Source organism: Theropithecus gelada, chromosome 19 (assembly GCF_003255815.1).
Source record: "Theropithecus gelada isolate Dixy chromosome 19, Tgel_1.0, whole genome shotgun sequence".
Taxonomy (NCBI): domain Eukaryota; kingdom Metazoa; phylum Chordata; class Mammalia; order Primates; family Cercopithecidae; genus Theropithecus; species Theropithecus gelada.
This window is the reverse complement of record NC_037687.1, coordinates 13,423,250-13,438,417: the sequence shown is the minus strand read 5'-3', so window position 1 is coordinate 13,438,417 and position 15,168 is coordinate 13,423,250. Positions and strand designations below refer to the sequence as shown.

The following is a 15,168-nucleotide window of genomic DNA, read 5'->3' as shown; positions in this document are numbered from 1 at the left end:
CATCCATCCATCCATCCATGCATCCATCCACCCATCCATGCATCCATGCATCCATCCATCCATCCATCCATCCATGCATCCATCCACCCATCCATGCATCCATCCATCCATCCATCCATGCATCCATGCATCCATCCATGCATCCATCCATCCATCCATGCATCCATCCATCCGTCCAACCATCCATGCATCCGTCCATCCATCCATGCATCCGTCCATCCATCCATGCATCCATCCATCCATCCATCCATGCATCCATCCATCCATCCAGCCGTGCATCCATCCATGCATCTGTGCATCCATCCATCCATCCGTGCATCCATCCATCCGTCCATCCATGCATCTGTCCAACCATCCATCCATCCATCCATCCATCCATCCATCCATCCATCCATGCATCCATCCATCCATCCATCCATGTATCCATCCATCCATCCATCCATATATCCATCCATCCATCCATGCATCCATGCATCCATCCATGCATCCATCCATCCATCCATCCGTGCATCCATCCGTGCATCCATCCATGCATCCGTGCATCCATCCATCCATCTGTGCATCCATCCTTCCATCCATCCATCCATGCATCCATCCATCCATCCATCCATGTATCCATCCATCCATCCTTCCATCCATCCATCCATCCATCCATCCATGCATCCATCCATCCATCCATGTATCCATCCATCCATCCATCCATCCATCCATGTATCCATCCATCCATCCATGCATCCACCCACCCATCCATCCATCCATCCATCCACCCATCCATCCATCTTGTCCAAAACACCACCAGCTCATTCATCCATTTGCTCATTTATCCACTGAGTCATCCATCCAATCCATCTATCTCACCCGTAATAATATCCATCCATCCATCTATCCATCCACCCACCCACCCATCTTGCCCAAAACACCAGGAGCTCATTCATCCATTTGTTCATTCATCCATTTACTTATCCATCCAATCCATTCATCTATCTCTCCTGAAACACTACACATCCATCCATCTACCCATCCACCCATTCATTTACCCATCCCACTCAAAACACCACCCACCCATCTGTTTACTCATCTGTCTCACCTGAAACACCACCCGCTCATCCACCCCCACCCAAGTCATGACAGTCTCTATCTACTTGGCCGTGTCCCCCATATTCATACCCCTTAAACAACCACCTACCCCATCAGTCCATCATCCACCCTACTCATAATTCCCACCCACCTACTCATCTTATTGATCTATCTGCCCACTCACCCCTTTTAGCTTTCCAATCCACGTGAGCCAACCACTCAGAATACCCACCCTCCCATCTGTCCACTGACTCACACAAGTACACTATCCACCCCACCCAATAACTATCATCCAATAACTAATCCTAGTTATCTAGGTGATAACTATTAGTTATCACCCAGTAACTAACCCTAACTCTCTATTCTTCCATTAAACCATCCATTCATTATCAAACCATCCATTCATATGTACCTCTCAAAACACCCACTATCCCATTCGTCCATCTATCCACCCTACACAAAGCGCCTGCCCACTTGGCCCACCCACAATGTTGATCCACATATATGAACCTTCCATTCACCCATCAACTCACTCCCAATCCATGTACCCATTGGATCTTTCATTCTTTCACTGACTTCATCTGTCCACCACTATCAGTCTACCTTAAGCCCACTAGTCAAAGCCCTCCCCACCCAACCACTTATCCTCACCTCCAATCACCATCAATTCCGTCCTTCCCTTCTTTTTTTTTTTTTTTTAAGTCAGGGTTTCAGTCTGTCATCAGGTTGGAGTTTTAGTGGCGTGATCATAGCTGACTGCAGCCTTTACCTCCCAAGCTCGTGATCCTCCCATCTCAGCTTCCCAAGTATCTACAGGCGTGCATGTGCCATCACACTCAGCTACTTCTGTTTATTTTTTGTAGCTCACTATTTTGCCCAGGCTGGTCTTGAACTGCTGGTCTCAAGTGATCCTCCTTCCTCAGCCTCCCAAAATGCTGGGATTATATGTATGAGCCACCACACTCGGCTTCCAATTCCCATTCACCTAACGGCATTCTTAATATCCCGTCCAGGCCAGGCATGGTGGCTCACGCCTGTAATCCCAGGCTGAGGCAGGTGGATCACCTGAGGTCAGGAGTTCAAGACCAGCCTGGCCAACACGGTGAAACCCCCATCTCTACAAAAATACAAAAATTAGCCGGGCATCATGGTGTGTGTCTGTAATCCCAGCTACTCGGGAGGCTGAGGCAGGAGAATTGTTTGAACCCAGGAGGCAGAGGTTGCAGCGAGCTGAGACTGCACCACTGCACTCCAGCTTGGGTGACAGAGGAAGACTCGATCTCAAAAAAAAAAAAAAAAAAAATCCCCCACCCACCCATTCGTTTTTCCACACCATCGGTTGTCCCCAGTGCCTGATCATGAGCACTTTTTTCTTTTTTTTTTTTTTTTTTTTGAGACGGAGTCTCGCTCTGTCGCCCAGGCTGGAGTGCTGTGGCCGGATCTCAGCTCACTGCAAGCTCCGCCTCCCGGGTTCCCGCCATTCTCCTGCCTCAGCCTCCCGAGTAGCTGGGACCACAGGCGCCGCCACCTCGCTCGGCTAATTTTTTGTGTTTTTAGTAGAGACGGGGTTTCGCCGTGTTAGCCAGGATGGTCTCGATCTCCTGACCTTGTGATCCGCCCGTCTCGGCCTCCCAAAGTGCTGGGATTACAGGCTTGAGCCACCGCGCCCGGCCATGAGCACTTTTTTCTTTTTGGAGACAGGGTCTCACTTTGTCTCCCAGGCTGGAGTGTAGTGGCGTGATCTCAGCTCACTGCAACCTCCGCCTCCCAGGTTCAAGCAATTCTCCCACCTCAGCCTCCTGAGTGGCTGGGACTACAGGCACCCGCCACCACGCCTGGCTAATTTTTGTATTTTGGTAGAGATGGGGTTTTGCCATGTTGTCTAGGCTGGTCTCGAACTCCTGACCTCAACTGATCCGCCCACCTCGGCCTCCCAAAGTGCTGGGATTACAGGTGTGAGCCCCTGTGCCCGGCCAATCATGAACACTTTCTGTGCCCACCCAGGACCTCCCTCCATCATCCATCCATGCCTCTACCTTCTACTCATCTTCCCCATCCTAGCTAGGCAGCCCAAGCCCCTCAGAACCCCCCCAAACCCTCTCAGCCCTCACCACACCTCCTGGTGTATCCCCTCACCCATAACGCCTCTGACACCCACAAATGTCCCACATTCCCTTCATGTGCCCCTCCTCTCCTCCCACACCCAGGATGCTCCATCGATTGACACCCTCAGCCCTGGGGCCGGACCTTCCACTTGCCCTCTAACGCAGGCTCTCCCCTCCTGCCCTCGCCCTCCGCCCATAGGCTGATTTGCAACTACTCATCCATCCTGTGGCCAGATGATATCTGGGATCTGCCACTCACCAGGTGGATGACCTCAGATGATGCAGGCCATGGCGCGTTTTCCGCCCCCCGCCCCCACAACTTCCTGTCAGTAAGTGACCAGTGCTGGGCACACAGCAAGTGGCATGGCTGTGCGCTTGGGCATCCTCTCCCCACCAGACCCCCGGGGTGCCCTTACCATGCACCAAGTTGATCTCAGAGCCCAGCAGGAGGATCTCATCAGCCAAGCGCTGAGCGGTGGGCAGCACCTCAGTGTGGTGGGCGCTGATGAGGTATTGCACGAACTTCTGCAGCTGGTCCCGGTTCATCTGGGAGAGCGTCTCGGAGATGGGCAGCCGTAGCTCCACCTGGCGGGCGTGCCGAATGCGGTACAGGGACAGGGCCACGACGTGGGCACAGTAGAAGAGGTCGCGGTTGTCACAGCCACAGCTCACGGACGTGATCTTGCAGCGATCAAAGCTGATGGAGACGTGGTAGAGGCGCTCGGGCTCTCCAGGACCCCCCGGCTCGCGGATGTTTCCACTCAAATGGAATCCTAAGATCAAAGCCAAACTGTCCCATCTGTGTCATCCCAGAGACAGGCGGTGTTTGTGACGCACAGCAAGACCCAGTTGCAAAGCTCAGCCAAGTCACTTCACTAGTGCAAGTCACTTCACTCTCTTTGCTTTTTTTTTTTTGAGACAAAGTCTCGCTCTGTGGCTCAGGCTGGAGTGCAGTGCTGCAACCTGGGCTCACTGCAACCTCTGCCTCCCAGGTTCAAGCGATTCTCCTGCTTCAGCCTCCCGAGTAACTGGGATTACAGACGCACAACACCAAGCCAGGCTAATTTTTTTTTTCTTTTTTGAGACAGAGTTTTGCTCTTGTTGCCCAGGCTGGAGTGCAATGGCACAAACTTGGCTCACCGCAACCTCCACCTCCCAGGTTCAAACGATTCTCCTACCTCAGCCTCCTGAGTAGCTGGGATTACCGGCATGTGCCACCATGCCCGGCTAATTTTTGTATTTTTAGTAGAGATGGCGTTTCACCATGTTGATCAGGTTGGTCTTGAACTCCTGACCTAGTGATCTGCCTCCCTCGGCCTCCCACAGTGTTGGGATTACAGGCGTGAGCCCCCAAGCCCAGGCCAACACTTGCTTTTAATTATGAATAATAATTAAATAACACTTGCTTTTAATTAGAATAATAGCCATGTCATTGAAGGTGGTTTTCTGAATCCTTGGGTTACAATGAATGCGGCCAGGGCTTCAGGAGCCCCTCAATTTCCTGAGACGATGCCAAAGGCCTGTGGCGTTCGGGGTGAGGGGCTGATGAAGTAAGCCAGGCACCAGGTCTCCCCTTCCCTTCCCCTGCCCCTCCCTGGGCAGCCCAGGTGCCAGGCTCATCTGACTGGTTCGGCAGCTGAGGCCCAGCCTGGGTCATGCAGGGAGACGGTTTCCTCATACCAGCTGGAGGTGGCAAGGAGCCTGTGGTCAGCCGGACCATGTCCCAGCAAAGCGGCTCCAAGTCAGAGCCCACGGAGGGTCATCTCAGCCCAGCCTCGGCCTCCAGCTGGGAGAAATGGCCTGCTGCCGCCGGAGATCTGGAGTCCCAGGCCTCACTTGTTTTCTGGCTCAGCCTCTATTGGTCCCGTTCTGAGTCCAGCTGCCTGAGGTCTAAGGCCCTTCCACTGTTCTCATTACATCTCCCCCAGTCTCTGCAGCCCTTTTGTTTTCTTAGCTTGAGGTCTGAGCCCACCCCTCACAGCTGATCCTAAACTGCTACTTGGCCGGGCATGGTGGGGCACGCCTGTAATCCCAGTACTTTGGGAGGCTGTGGCAAGAGGATCTCTTGAGCCCAGGAGTTGGAGACCAGCCTGGGCAACAGAGTGAGTCCAGGTCTCTACAAAAAACTTAAAAACTAGTCAAGTATGGTGGTCTGTGCCTGTGATCCCAACCACTCAGGAGGCTGAGGTGGGAGGATCACTGGAGCTCAGATGTTTGTGGCTGCAGTGAGCTATTATCACACCACTGCACTTCAGTCTAGGCAACAGGGTGAGACCCTACCTCTTTTTTTTTTTTCCTTTTGAGACAGAGTCTCTCTCTGTTGCCCAGGTTGGAGTGCAATGGCGTGATCTTGGCTCACTGCAACCTCTGCCTCCCAGGTTCAACTGATTCTCCTGCCTCAGCCTCTCAAGTAGCTGGGATTACAGGCACGCACCACCACACCTGGCTAATTTTTGTATTTTTAGCAGAAACGGGGTTTTACCATGTTGACCAGGCTGGTCTTGAACTCCTGACCTCAGGTGATCCACCCGCCCAGGCCCCACAAAGTGCTGGGATTACAGGTGTGAGCCACGGTGCCCGGCTGAGACCCTATCTCTTAAAAAAAAAAAAAAAATTTGGCCAGGCGTGGTGGCTCACGCCTGTAATCCCAGCACTTTGGGAGGCTGAGGCGAGCAGATCATGAGGTCAGGAGATTGAGACCATCCTGGCTAACACGATGAAACCCCATCTCTACTAAAAAATAGAAAAAATTAGCTGGGCGTGGTGGTGGGCACCTGTAGTCTCAGCTACTCAGGAGGCTGAGACAGGAGAATGGCGTGAACCTGGGAGGCAGAGCTTGCAGTGAGCCAAGCTCGTGCCACTGCACTCCAGCCAGGGTGACAGAGCGAGACACCATCTCAAAAAAAAAAAACAAACAAAAAAAAACAATTCTAGGCCAGGCATGGTGGCTCACACCTGTAATCCCAGCACTTTGGGAAGCTGAGGGGGGTGGATCACCTGAGGTCAGAAGTTCAAGACCAGCCTGGCCAACATGGTGAAACTCCATCTCTACAAAAATACAAAAATTAGCCAGGCATGATGGCGGATGCCTGCAGTCCCAGCTACTCGGGAGGCTGAAGCAGGAGAACCGCTTAAACCCGGGAGCCGAGGTTGCAGCGAGCCGAGATTGTGCCACTGCACTCCAGCCTGGGCAACAAAGCGAGACTCCATCTTGAAAAAAAAAAAAAAAAGAACTCTAAACTTCTACTCTATATTCCCACCTCAGCCCTGTCGCCTTAGGTCTAAGACCATTGCCTAAAAATAGCTCTAATCCTTTGAAATCCCAACCTCTCTGCCTGAGGTCTAAGACTCTCACCTCTGGCTCTAAAGCTTTGTGTCCAACTCCCACCTGGGCCCCGCTGCCTGAGGTCTAGGATCATTCTTACCTCTGGCTCTAAAGCCCTGACCCAAAGCATCACTGGGTCCCTCAGCCCGAGGTCTGGAGCCTCCTCTCACTTCTGGCTGACAGCTGCTCCTCTGATCCTCACCTGGGACCTGCTCTTCTCCCCGTCTCACTACTTCATTCCCCGTTCCCCAGCTCAGCAGCCTGAGGTCTAGGACTCTAGAAGCACTTTCTACCTTCAGCTCATAATCCCGAACCCGACCCCATCTGGGCCTGAAGCCTGAGGTCTGGCAACTTCACCACCGTGTCTCAACCTCTATCCTCGTCCGTAGAGTGCCCTCACCCATCTTCCTTTTTTTTTTTTCTTTTTTCTCTTTGAGACAGGGTCTCACTCTGTAACCCAGGCTGGAGTACAGTGGTATAATCAGAGCTTACTGCAGACTTGAACTCTTGGGCAAAAGTGATCCTCTTGCCTTGGCCTCCCATGTAGATGTGACCACAAGCACCCGCCACCATACCCAGCTCATTTTTTGATATTTTTTTGGGCAGACAAGGTCTCACTGTGTTGCCCAGGCTGGTCTTGAACTCTCGGCCTCAAGCCATCTTCCTGCCTTGGCCTCCCAAAGTATTGAGATCACAGGTGTGAACCACCACATCTGCCCTCACCCCTCCTTTACATGGGCTCTGCTGCCTAAGTTCTGGGATCTCCCCTCCCCTGATTTCTGGTTCACCATCCTCTCCCCCACCCCCTTGTCTAAACCCTGCTGTCTGGGTTCTAGGGTGATCCTTGAGCTTTTGCTCAAAACATCTTGTACAGGCTGGGTGTGGTGGCTCATGCCTGTAATCCCAACACTTTGGGAGGCCCATGCAGGCGGATCACAAGGTCAGGAGTTCGAGTCCAGCCTGGCAAACATGGTGAAACCCCGTCTCTACTAAAAATACAAAAATTAGCCGGGTGTGGGGGTGCACCCCTGTAATCCCAGCTACTCAGGAGGATGAGGCAGGAGAATCGTTTGAAGCTGGGAGGCAGAGGTTGCAGTAAGCCAAGATCGCATCACTGCACTCCAGCCTAGGCAACAGAGCGAGACCATCTCAAAAAAAACATCTTGTACAATCCTACCTGGGCCTCGAAGCCTGAGGTCTGTAACCTCCCATCCCCTGGCCCCAGGCCTCCCTCCAACTCCCCCATTTCCAGGCCTGATATGGACCTCCCGTCGTCCCTGGCAGGAGCGGGGGACAAAGACTCACCCACTTGCAACACGCGGTCCACGGCCCCGCTCTGGAGCAGGTGCAGCCCGCGAGTAAAGGGCACCCGGGCGTCGTGCTCGCCCTCTGGGGGCGGGTAACCCAGCGACGAGTACATACATATTTCCCGTTCACTGCGTGGAAACGACCAAAACACAATGCGCTTCTGGACCGGCTCAGGCACCCGGGAGAACCGCTCCTCCACCTGTAGGAAGGGCCACTGGGTTAGGAGCCTGGGGTTGATGTAATCTCAGCGCTTTGGGAAGCTGAGGTGGGAGGATCGCTTGAGGCCAGGAGTTCGAGACCAGCCTGGGCAACATAGAGAGGCTTCCATGTTTACAAAAAAACTGGCCAGGCATGATGGCTCACGCCTGTGAGGATTTGGGATGCTTTGGGATCTGATGCAGCACTTTGGGAGGCTGATGCAGGCAGACAACCTGAGGTCAGGAGTTCAAGACCAGCCTGGCCAACATGATGAAACCCTGTCTCTATTAAAAATACAAAAGTTGGCCGGGCGCGGTGGCTCAAGCCTGTAATCCCAGCACTTTGGGAGGCCGAGACGGGTGGATCACGAGGTCAGGAGATCAAGACCATCCTGGCGAACACGGTGAAACCCCGTCTCTACTAAAAAATACAAAAAACTAGCCGGGCGAGATGGCGGGCGCCTGTAGTCCCAGCTACTCGGGAGGCTGAGGCAGGAGAATGGCGGGAACCCGGGAGGCGGAGCTTGCAGTGAGCTGAGATCTGGCCACTGCACTCCAGCCTGGGCGGCAGAGCGAGACTCCGTCTCAAAAAAAAAAAAAAAAAAAAAAAAAAAACAAAAGTTAGCCGGGTGTAGTGGTGCACACCTATAGTCCCAGCTACTCGGGAGGCTGAGGAGGGAAAATCGCTGGAACCTGGGAGGCAGAGGCTACAGTGAGCTGAGATCCTACCACTGCACTCCAGCCTGGGCGACAGAGAGAGACTCCATCTCTTAAAAAACAAACAAACAAACAAACAAAAAACCACAGAAAAAAGTAGCCAGGTATGGTGGCATGCATCTGGAATCCCAGCTACTTGGGAGGGTGGGGCAGGAGGGTCACTTGAGGCCATGAGTTTGAGGCTGCAGTGAGCTATGATTGCACCAGCTGCACTCCAGCCTGGGCAACAGAGCAAGATCCTATCTCAAAAAAAAAAAAAGGTCAGGGCAGTGGCTCATGCCTGTAATTCCAGCACTTTGGGAGGCCAAGGCAGGTGGAGCCCTGGAGTTCAGGAGTTGGAGAGCAACCTGGCCAACAGGGCGAAACCCAAAAATACAAAAATTAGCCAGGCGTGGTGGCATGCATCTATAATCTCAGCTACTCGGGAGGTTGAGGCATGAGAATCACTTGAACCCAGGAGGTGGAGGTTGCAGTGAGCCAAGATCGCACCACTGCACTCCAGTCTGGGCCACAGAGTGAGACTCCGTCTTGAATAAATAAATAAATAAATAAATAAATACGTAAAAATGAAAAAAGAGAGAAACCAGGCTTGAATCCTAGTTTTGCTATTTAGGAGCACTGTGACCCCAGGAAGTCACTTGGCCTCAGTGTTCTCAGGTGTAAAATGGGGAGGTCTACGGCACCAACCTCTTGAGGATTGTGGAGAGTAAATATGCGTTATGGTTGTAAAGAGCTTACAATAACACCTGGCCCATAGTTAGCATTCTGGAACTTTCTTGCAGTTTCCCTCCTGGATCCTCCTACCTGCAGGGTCCTGGGATTCTGGTGTAAGATCTTCCCATCCATGGGGCTTTGATGGAGCAGGAAGAAGTTAGGAAAAAGGGATAGGCCAGGCACGGTGGCTCACGCCTATAGTCCCAGCACTTTGGGAGGCCGAGGTGGGCGGATCATGAGGTCAGGAGATCGAGACCATCCTGGCTAACACGGTGAAACCCCATCTCTACTAAAAATACAAAAAAATTAGCCGGGTGTAGTGGTGGGCACCTGTAGTCCTACCTACTCGGGAGGCTGAGGCAGGAGAATGACGTGAACCCGGGAGGCGGAGCTTGCAGTGAGCCCAGATTGCGCCACTGCACTCCAGCGTGGGCGACAGAGCGAGACTCGTCTCAAAAAAACAAAAATGAAAAGAAAAAAGTGATAATGATTAAGGTGCCCATCTTGACTGGACACCTGTAATCTCAGCACTTTGGGAGGCTGAGGCGGCAGCATCGCTTGAGCTCAGGCGTTCCAGACCAACGTGGGCAACATAGTGAGACCCCATGTCTGTACACACGCACAAAATTAAAAATTAGCCAGGTGTGGTAGTGCGCGTCTGGAATCCCAGCTACTCAAGAGGCTGAGGCAGGAGGACTGCTTGAGCCCAGGAGTTTGAGGCTACAGTGAGTTATGACTGTGTCACTGCGCTCCAGCCTGGGTGACTGAGCAAGACCCTGCCTCAAAAAAAAAAAAAGAAAGAAAGAAAGAAAAGAAAAGAATGCACACACTGTGCTGAATGCTTTATGTATGTAATTTTCAAGTTCTCACAGCCACCTAGTGTGAGCTTGTCCAACCCACGTCCCACGGCCCTGGCCCATGATGACTTTGAATGCAGGCCAACACAAATTCGTAAGCTTTCTTAAAACATTATAAGATACGGCCGGGTGCGGTGGCTCATGCCTGTAATTCCAGCACTTTGGGAGGGAGGCTGAGGTGGGCAGATCACTTGAGGTCAGGAGTTTGAAACCAGCCTGGCCAACATGGTGAAACCCCATCTCTACTAAACCTACAAAAATTAGCTGGGCACGGCGGCCCACACCTGTAGTACCACGTACTCAGGAGGCTGAGGCGGGAGAATTGCTTGAACCCAGGAGGTGGAGGCTGCAGTGAGATGAGATGGTGTCACTTGCACTCCAGCCTTGGCAACAGACTGAGAGTCTGTCTCAAAAAAAAAAAAAAAAAATTTAAGCTCATCAGCTATTGTGTTAGTGTATTTTATATGTGGCCAACGATAGTTCTTCCAGTGTGGCCTAGGGAAGCTAAAAGATTGGACACCCTTGATGGCGCATTGATACTAAATCATGACCCTGTTTTATAGCTGGGAGAATCTGAGACTCAGTGGGGTGAATTCACTTGTTCAAGGTCTCAGAGCTGTGAGTTCTTTCAGCTCCTAAGACAGACTCTGTCGTTCCTCAGTTTCCCTTCCATGCCCCATCCCTGGGAAGGGGCCCCAGGAGGGGAGGGGGTGTCCTGGCCACTGCTGTGGGCTCTGGGCAATGCAATGAGCTGGCTGAGCCTGCCTTCCAATCTGGACTTGCTATTCCCTGGCTGGGTGACCTTGGGCAAGTTTCTCAACTTCTCTGTGCCCCAGTTTCCTCAAAGTGGGAACGAGAACAACTCCCAAAGGGTTGCAGAGGATTCCATGAGCTTCTGTGGGCTCGGCTTGGCCAGGGCAGTTTTGTGGGAAACTTGGAGATCGTTTTCAGATTATTCTGTGTGTCTTACATGCAATGAAGGGGCAGCGGACCTCCTTAGCCCCCACTCCCACCTGGGTTTCTAGGGGAAGTGGGAGAGGCAATGACCAGCCCAGGCCTCAGGGACAGTTGGCAGATGACTAAGGAGGGATTTTCCAGTCCATGAATCAGAGCCTGCCCGTCCACACTTGGCCCAAACCCATCTGTCCAGGCCGACTTCCTAACTCCAGAGAGACCGGGCAGGAAAGAACGCCCTCTGAAGCTGGACAGAGGATAGAGCCCGTGTGTGCTTCCTGTTCAGGTCTGGGCCATGTCTCCAGCTCCTTGGGGGCCCACACTGAAGCTGAAAAAGGGGACTTAAAGGGCCCCCAGCTCTGGGACATTCTGGCAGTGCCCCCAGAAGCCAAAGAAGAGAGGTTCTAGGTGCACCTGTCCCGGGACCACCACCCAGGCTCCGCCCCTGCTGTTTTCCTCTGGGAAGGGATAGGATAGGAAGGGAGGATGAGTGGGGGAGGAGGAGGGACCCTGGCACTTGAGTAATCCCTGCTGCAAGCCAGAAGCTGGGCAGCCCTGAGAGAGGAATCTGGAGGAGTAGAGAGGGGTCCCCAAGGAACAGGTGGAATCTGGAGGCCTGAGGGCAGGAATGAAGGGGGGAAAAAGGGTGTCTTGAGCTGGAATCTGGAGAGATGGGGGAGTTATTTACTTGGGATGTAGGATAGGGAGCTGGAGAGCAGGAATGGGGTAGTGTGAGTCTCTAGGGGCTATGATGGAGGGAGACAGGGTGTCCCCAAGCGGGGGGCTGAAGACTGAATGGGGTGCCCTGATTGGAGAATAAATATGCGGTAGGAAAAGAGGGGTACCATTGGGGGATGAGGTGGGAAAAGAGGGGTGCCTGGCGTTGTAGGCGGACCATGGGGGCCGGATCTCAGACATCTGGGGTTGGTAGGAGAAGAAGGAAGTGTCCTGACTTGGGATCTGGGGCGCTGAGGGGCAGAGATGGCAGAGAAGGGATGGGGATAGGTTATTGGGTTTGAAGGACAGAAATAGGAGGATGAAGGGGTATTTCCGGGCAGGGTTAAGGGTCCTGGGGGTGGAATATAAGGGGGTGTCTCTGATTGGGGTAGCTCTGGAGTCTGGGGATCGGGGAGGAGAAGATAGGTACGGAAGGCGTTGGGGGTGCGTCCCTGTCCCTGCCCCCGCCCCCTTCCCCCGCGGTCACCTGCTCGAAGGCCCAGCTCTCGGCTACCCGCTTGGCGCTGAGGTCCAGCAGCGCCTCGGGCCGGCCCTGGCCACGCGCGGCCCCAGCCCCAGCATCGCGCTCGTCGGGTTCCGCGGGGCAGCCCCGGCTCCGCTTGGCCGCGGGGGGTTCCATCCGGCCGGGCCGGGGCCAGGGCCGGGGCGGGGCCTCTCTGGGGGGGTCGGTCCGATGCCCGTTCCGCTTCGTCGGCTCCCGCGCCCCCTGCCCGCCTTTCCGTCCGTCCTCTGCTCTTGGCCGCCCCGGGACCCCTGCCGCACCCACCCCCGACCCGCGCCGGGCCGGCCGGGTGATGCGGCCCCTTTAAGACTCTTCACAACAATGAAGCTGCTTCGGCCGCCGCTTTAGCTCCGCCGTCGTCCCGCCCCCGCCGCCGGTCCCCATTGGCACCCCCCTCGGCCTCCGCGGCTCTCCCCCGCTATTGGTTGCGCCGCCAGACCCCTCTCCAAGCCTCGCTGTTCACTCGATGATTGCGATGCCAGTCTTTTCGTGTTTACCCAACCAGAGCGCGAAGCGAGGGAAGCTGTCAATCACGGGGCACCAGAGGCCAATCAGAGCGGGAGGACCCCCCCCCCCGCAGCCCAGGCCTTATGCGGAGTTTCGGGGCGGGCCCGGGGTTCATTCACAACATTCCTTCCCCGCCTCCCTTGGGCTGGACTGCGCGCCCCGGGCTGCTGGAGCTGCGCCCACACACGGCTTTGTTTACTGAGGGTCGCTTCCGGGCGCCGCGAGGGGACAATCAACATAGCCCGGCCGGTGAGCGAGACGGAGCAGCGGGATCCCTTGGCAGTGGCTCAGCCCCTCGTCCCTCCGAGCTGTGCTACCTGAGAAACTCACTCAACCTCTCTGGGCACTGACTCAAGTTTTGGGTCTGTTGGGGGCGGAGGGGTCGCAGGCTCATTGCGGGAGCTCATGCGGGCCGCGGACGCCCTCTCCAGAAACAGAGCTCGGTTATGGGGTTCATGGGTCGTCCCTTGAGCCTCAAAACTAGTACCCCGCCCCTCCTTTCCATGCCCTAGATACTACCTTGGGTCATGTGAAATTGCTAATTTTGTTACCATTTTTGGCCTGTTAAAATGGCAATTCCATGAGGTTCAGTCTAACACTTATCAAACCCCAGCACCTCTGAGCATTTTTTCTGACTCAGCTTGTCTAGGCCACCATCTCTGGCCTGGAAGCCGGCCATGGCTTCCATCACCCGTCCGGTTCCGGCTCCTTGCCAGTGTCCTCAGAGAACCCTGCATTTTCCCTTCCTCATACTTCTCACCATTACCATTTATTTATCTGTTTTGGCGTTTTGTTTTTGTTTTTGAGACCGCCCAGGCTGGGGTGCAGTGGTGCAATCTCGGCTCACTGCAACCTCCGCCTCCCGGGTTCAAGTGATTCTCCTGCCTCAGCCTCCCAAATAGCTGAAATTACAGGCGCCCACCACCACACCCGGCTAATTTTTCTGTTTTTGGTAGAGACGGAGTTTTGCCATGTTGGCCAGGCTGGTCTCGAACTCCTGACCTCAAGGGATCCGCCTTTGGTGGTTGCTTAATTTCGATCTCTCCCTCTCCACCCTGAGCCTCAGGAGGCAGGAGTTTGTCTCATCTGTGCTTTACTGTACTGACAGCACCTGGAAGGTAGGCGCTCAACCTAGTTGGTTGAATGCACCAACCAACTCATGCTTTGCCTCCATTGATAGGCACAGCAGGAAAAAAAAAAAAAAAAAAAAAAAACAGTGATTATCCGCCCATCCATATGGAAACCCTCGCTTTTTCCTGGAGAAACTTTTGAGTCTCACAGCTGCCCCTCTGGCCAGTCTTCACCCACTCCCCCCGCCACCCCCTCAATTAATTGAACTCCCCTGTAGACCTGTACTGTCCAGGATGGTCACCAATGGTCTCTGAGCCCCTGAAATGGGACTGGCTGGAATTAGATTGTGCTGGAAAGGTAAAATACAGAGTGGATTTTGGAGACATAGCAGGAAGGGAAAGAGGAAAAATGTTTCTTTTTTTTTTTTTTTGAGACGGAGTGATTTCAGTTCACTGCAACCTCTGCCTCCTGGGTTCAAGCGATTCTTCTGCCTCAGCCTCCTAATTAGCTGGGACTACAGGCACCCACCACCACGCCCGGCTAACTTTTGCAATTTTAGTAGAGTTGGGGGTTTCACAATATTGGCCAGGCTGGTCTCGAACTCCTGACCTTCTGATCCGCCTGTCTTGGCTTCCCAAAATGCTGGGATTCCAGGCATGAGCCACCACACCCGGCCTAAAATGTTTCATTAAGAATGTTTGGCCAGGCGCGGTGGTTCATGCCTGGAATCCCAGCACTTTGGGATGGTGAGGTGGGAGGATCACTTGAGCCCAGGAGTTTGAGACCAGCCTGGGCAACATGGCGAAAACACATCTCTATTTAAAAAATAAGAAAATTGGCTGGGCGCGGTGGCTCACGCCTGTAATCCCAGCACTTTGGGAGGCCAAGGCGGGCGGATCACGAGGTGAGCAGATCGAGACCATCCTGGCTAACACGGTGAAACCCCGTCTCTACTAAAAATGCAAAAAATTAGCCGGGCGAGGCGGCGGGCGCCTGTAGTCCCAGCTACTCGGGAGGCTGAGGCAGGAGAATGGCGTGAACCCGGGAGGCGGAGCTTGCAGTGAGCCGAGATCGCGCCACTGCACTCCAGCCTGGG

The 15,168-nt window shown here is 53.9% G+C and overlaps 1 protein-coding gene across 2 annotated transcripts in view; it reads right to left on the bottom strand.

Annotated features, from left to right (window-relative positions):
• The window catches only part of ZSWIM4 (zinc finger SWIM-type containing 4), a 37,757-nt gene extending 24,905 nt beyond the window's left edge, over positions 1-12,852 (bottom strand). For both annotated transcript variants that reach the window (XM_025369255.1, XM_025369257.1), the window contains exons 1-3: positions 12,459-12,852; positions 7,813-8,014; positions 3,599-3,955 (exon numbers count right to left, since the gene is read on the bottom strand). In XM_025369255.1, coding sequence (XP_025225040.1) covers positions 3,599-3,955; positions 7,813-8,014; positions 12,459-12,611 — 712 coding nt within the window. In that variant the 5' untranslated portion in view covers positions 12,612-12,852. The remainder of the gene's footprint in view (positions 1-3,598; positions 3,956-7,812; positions 8,015-12,458) is intronic.
• Positions 12,853-15,168: the final 2,316 nt, after the last annotated feature.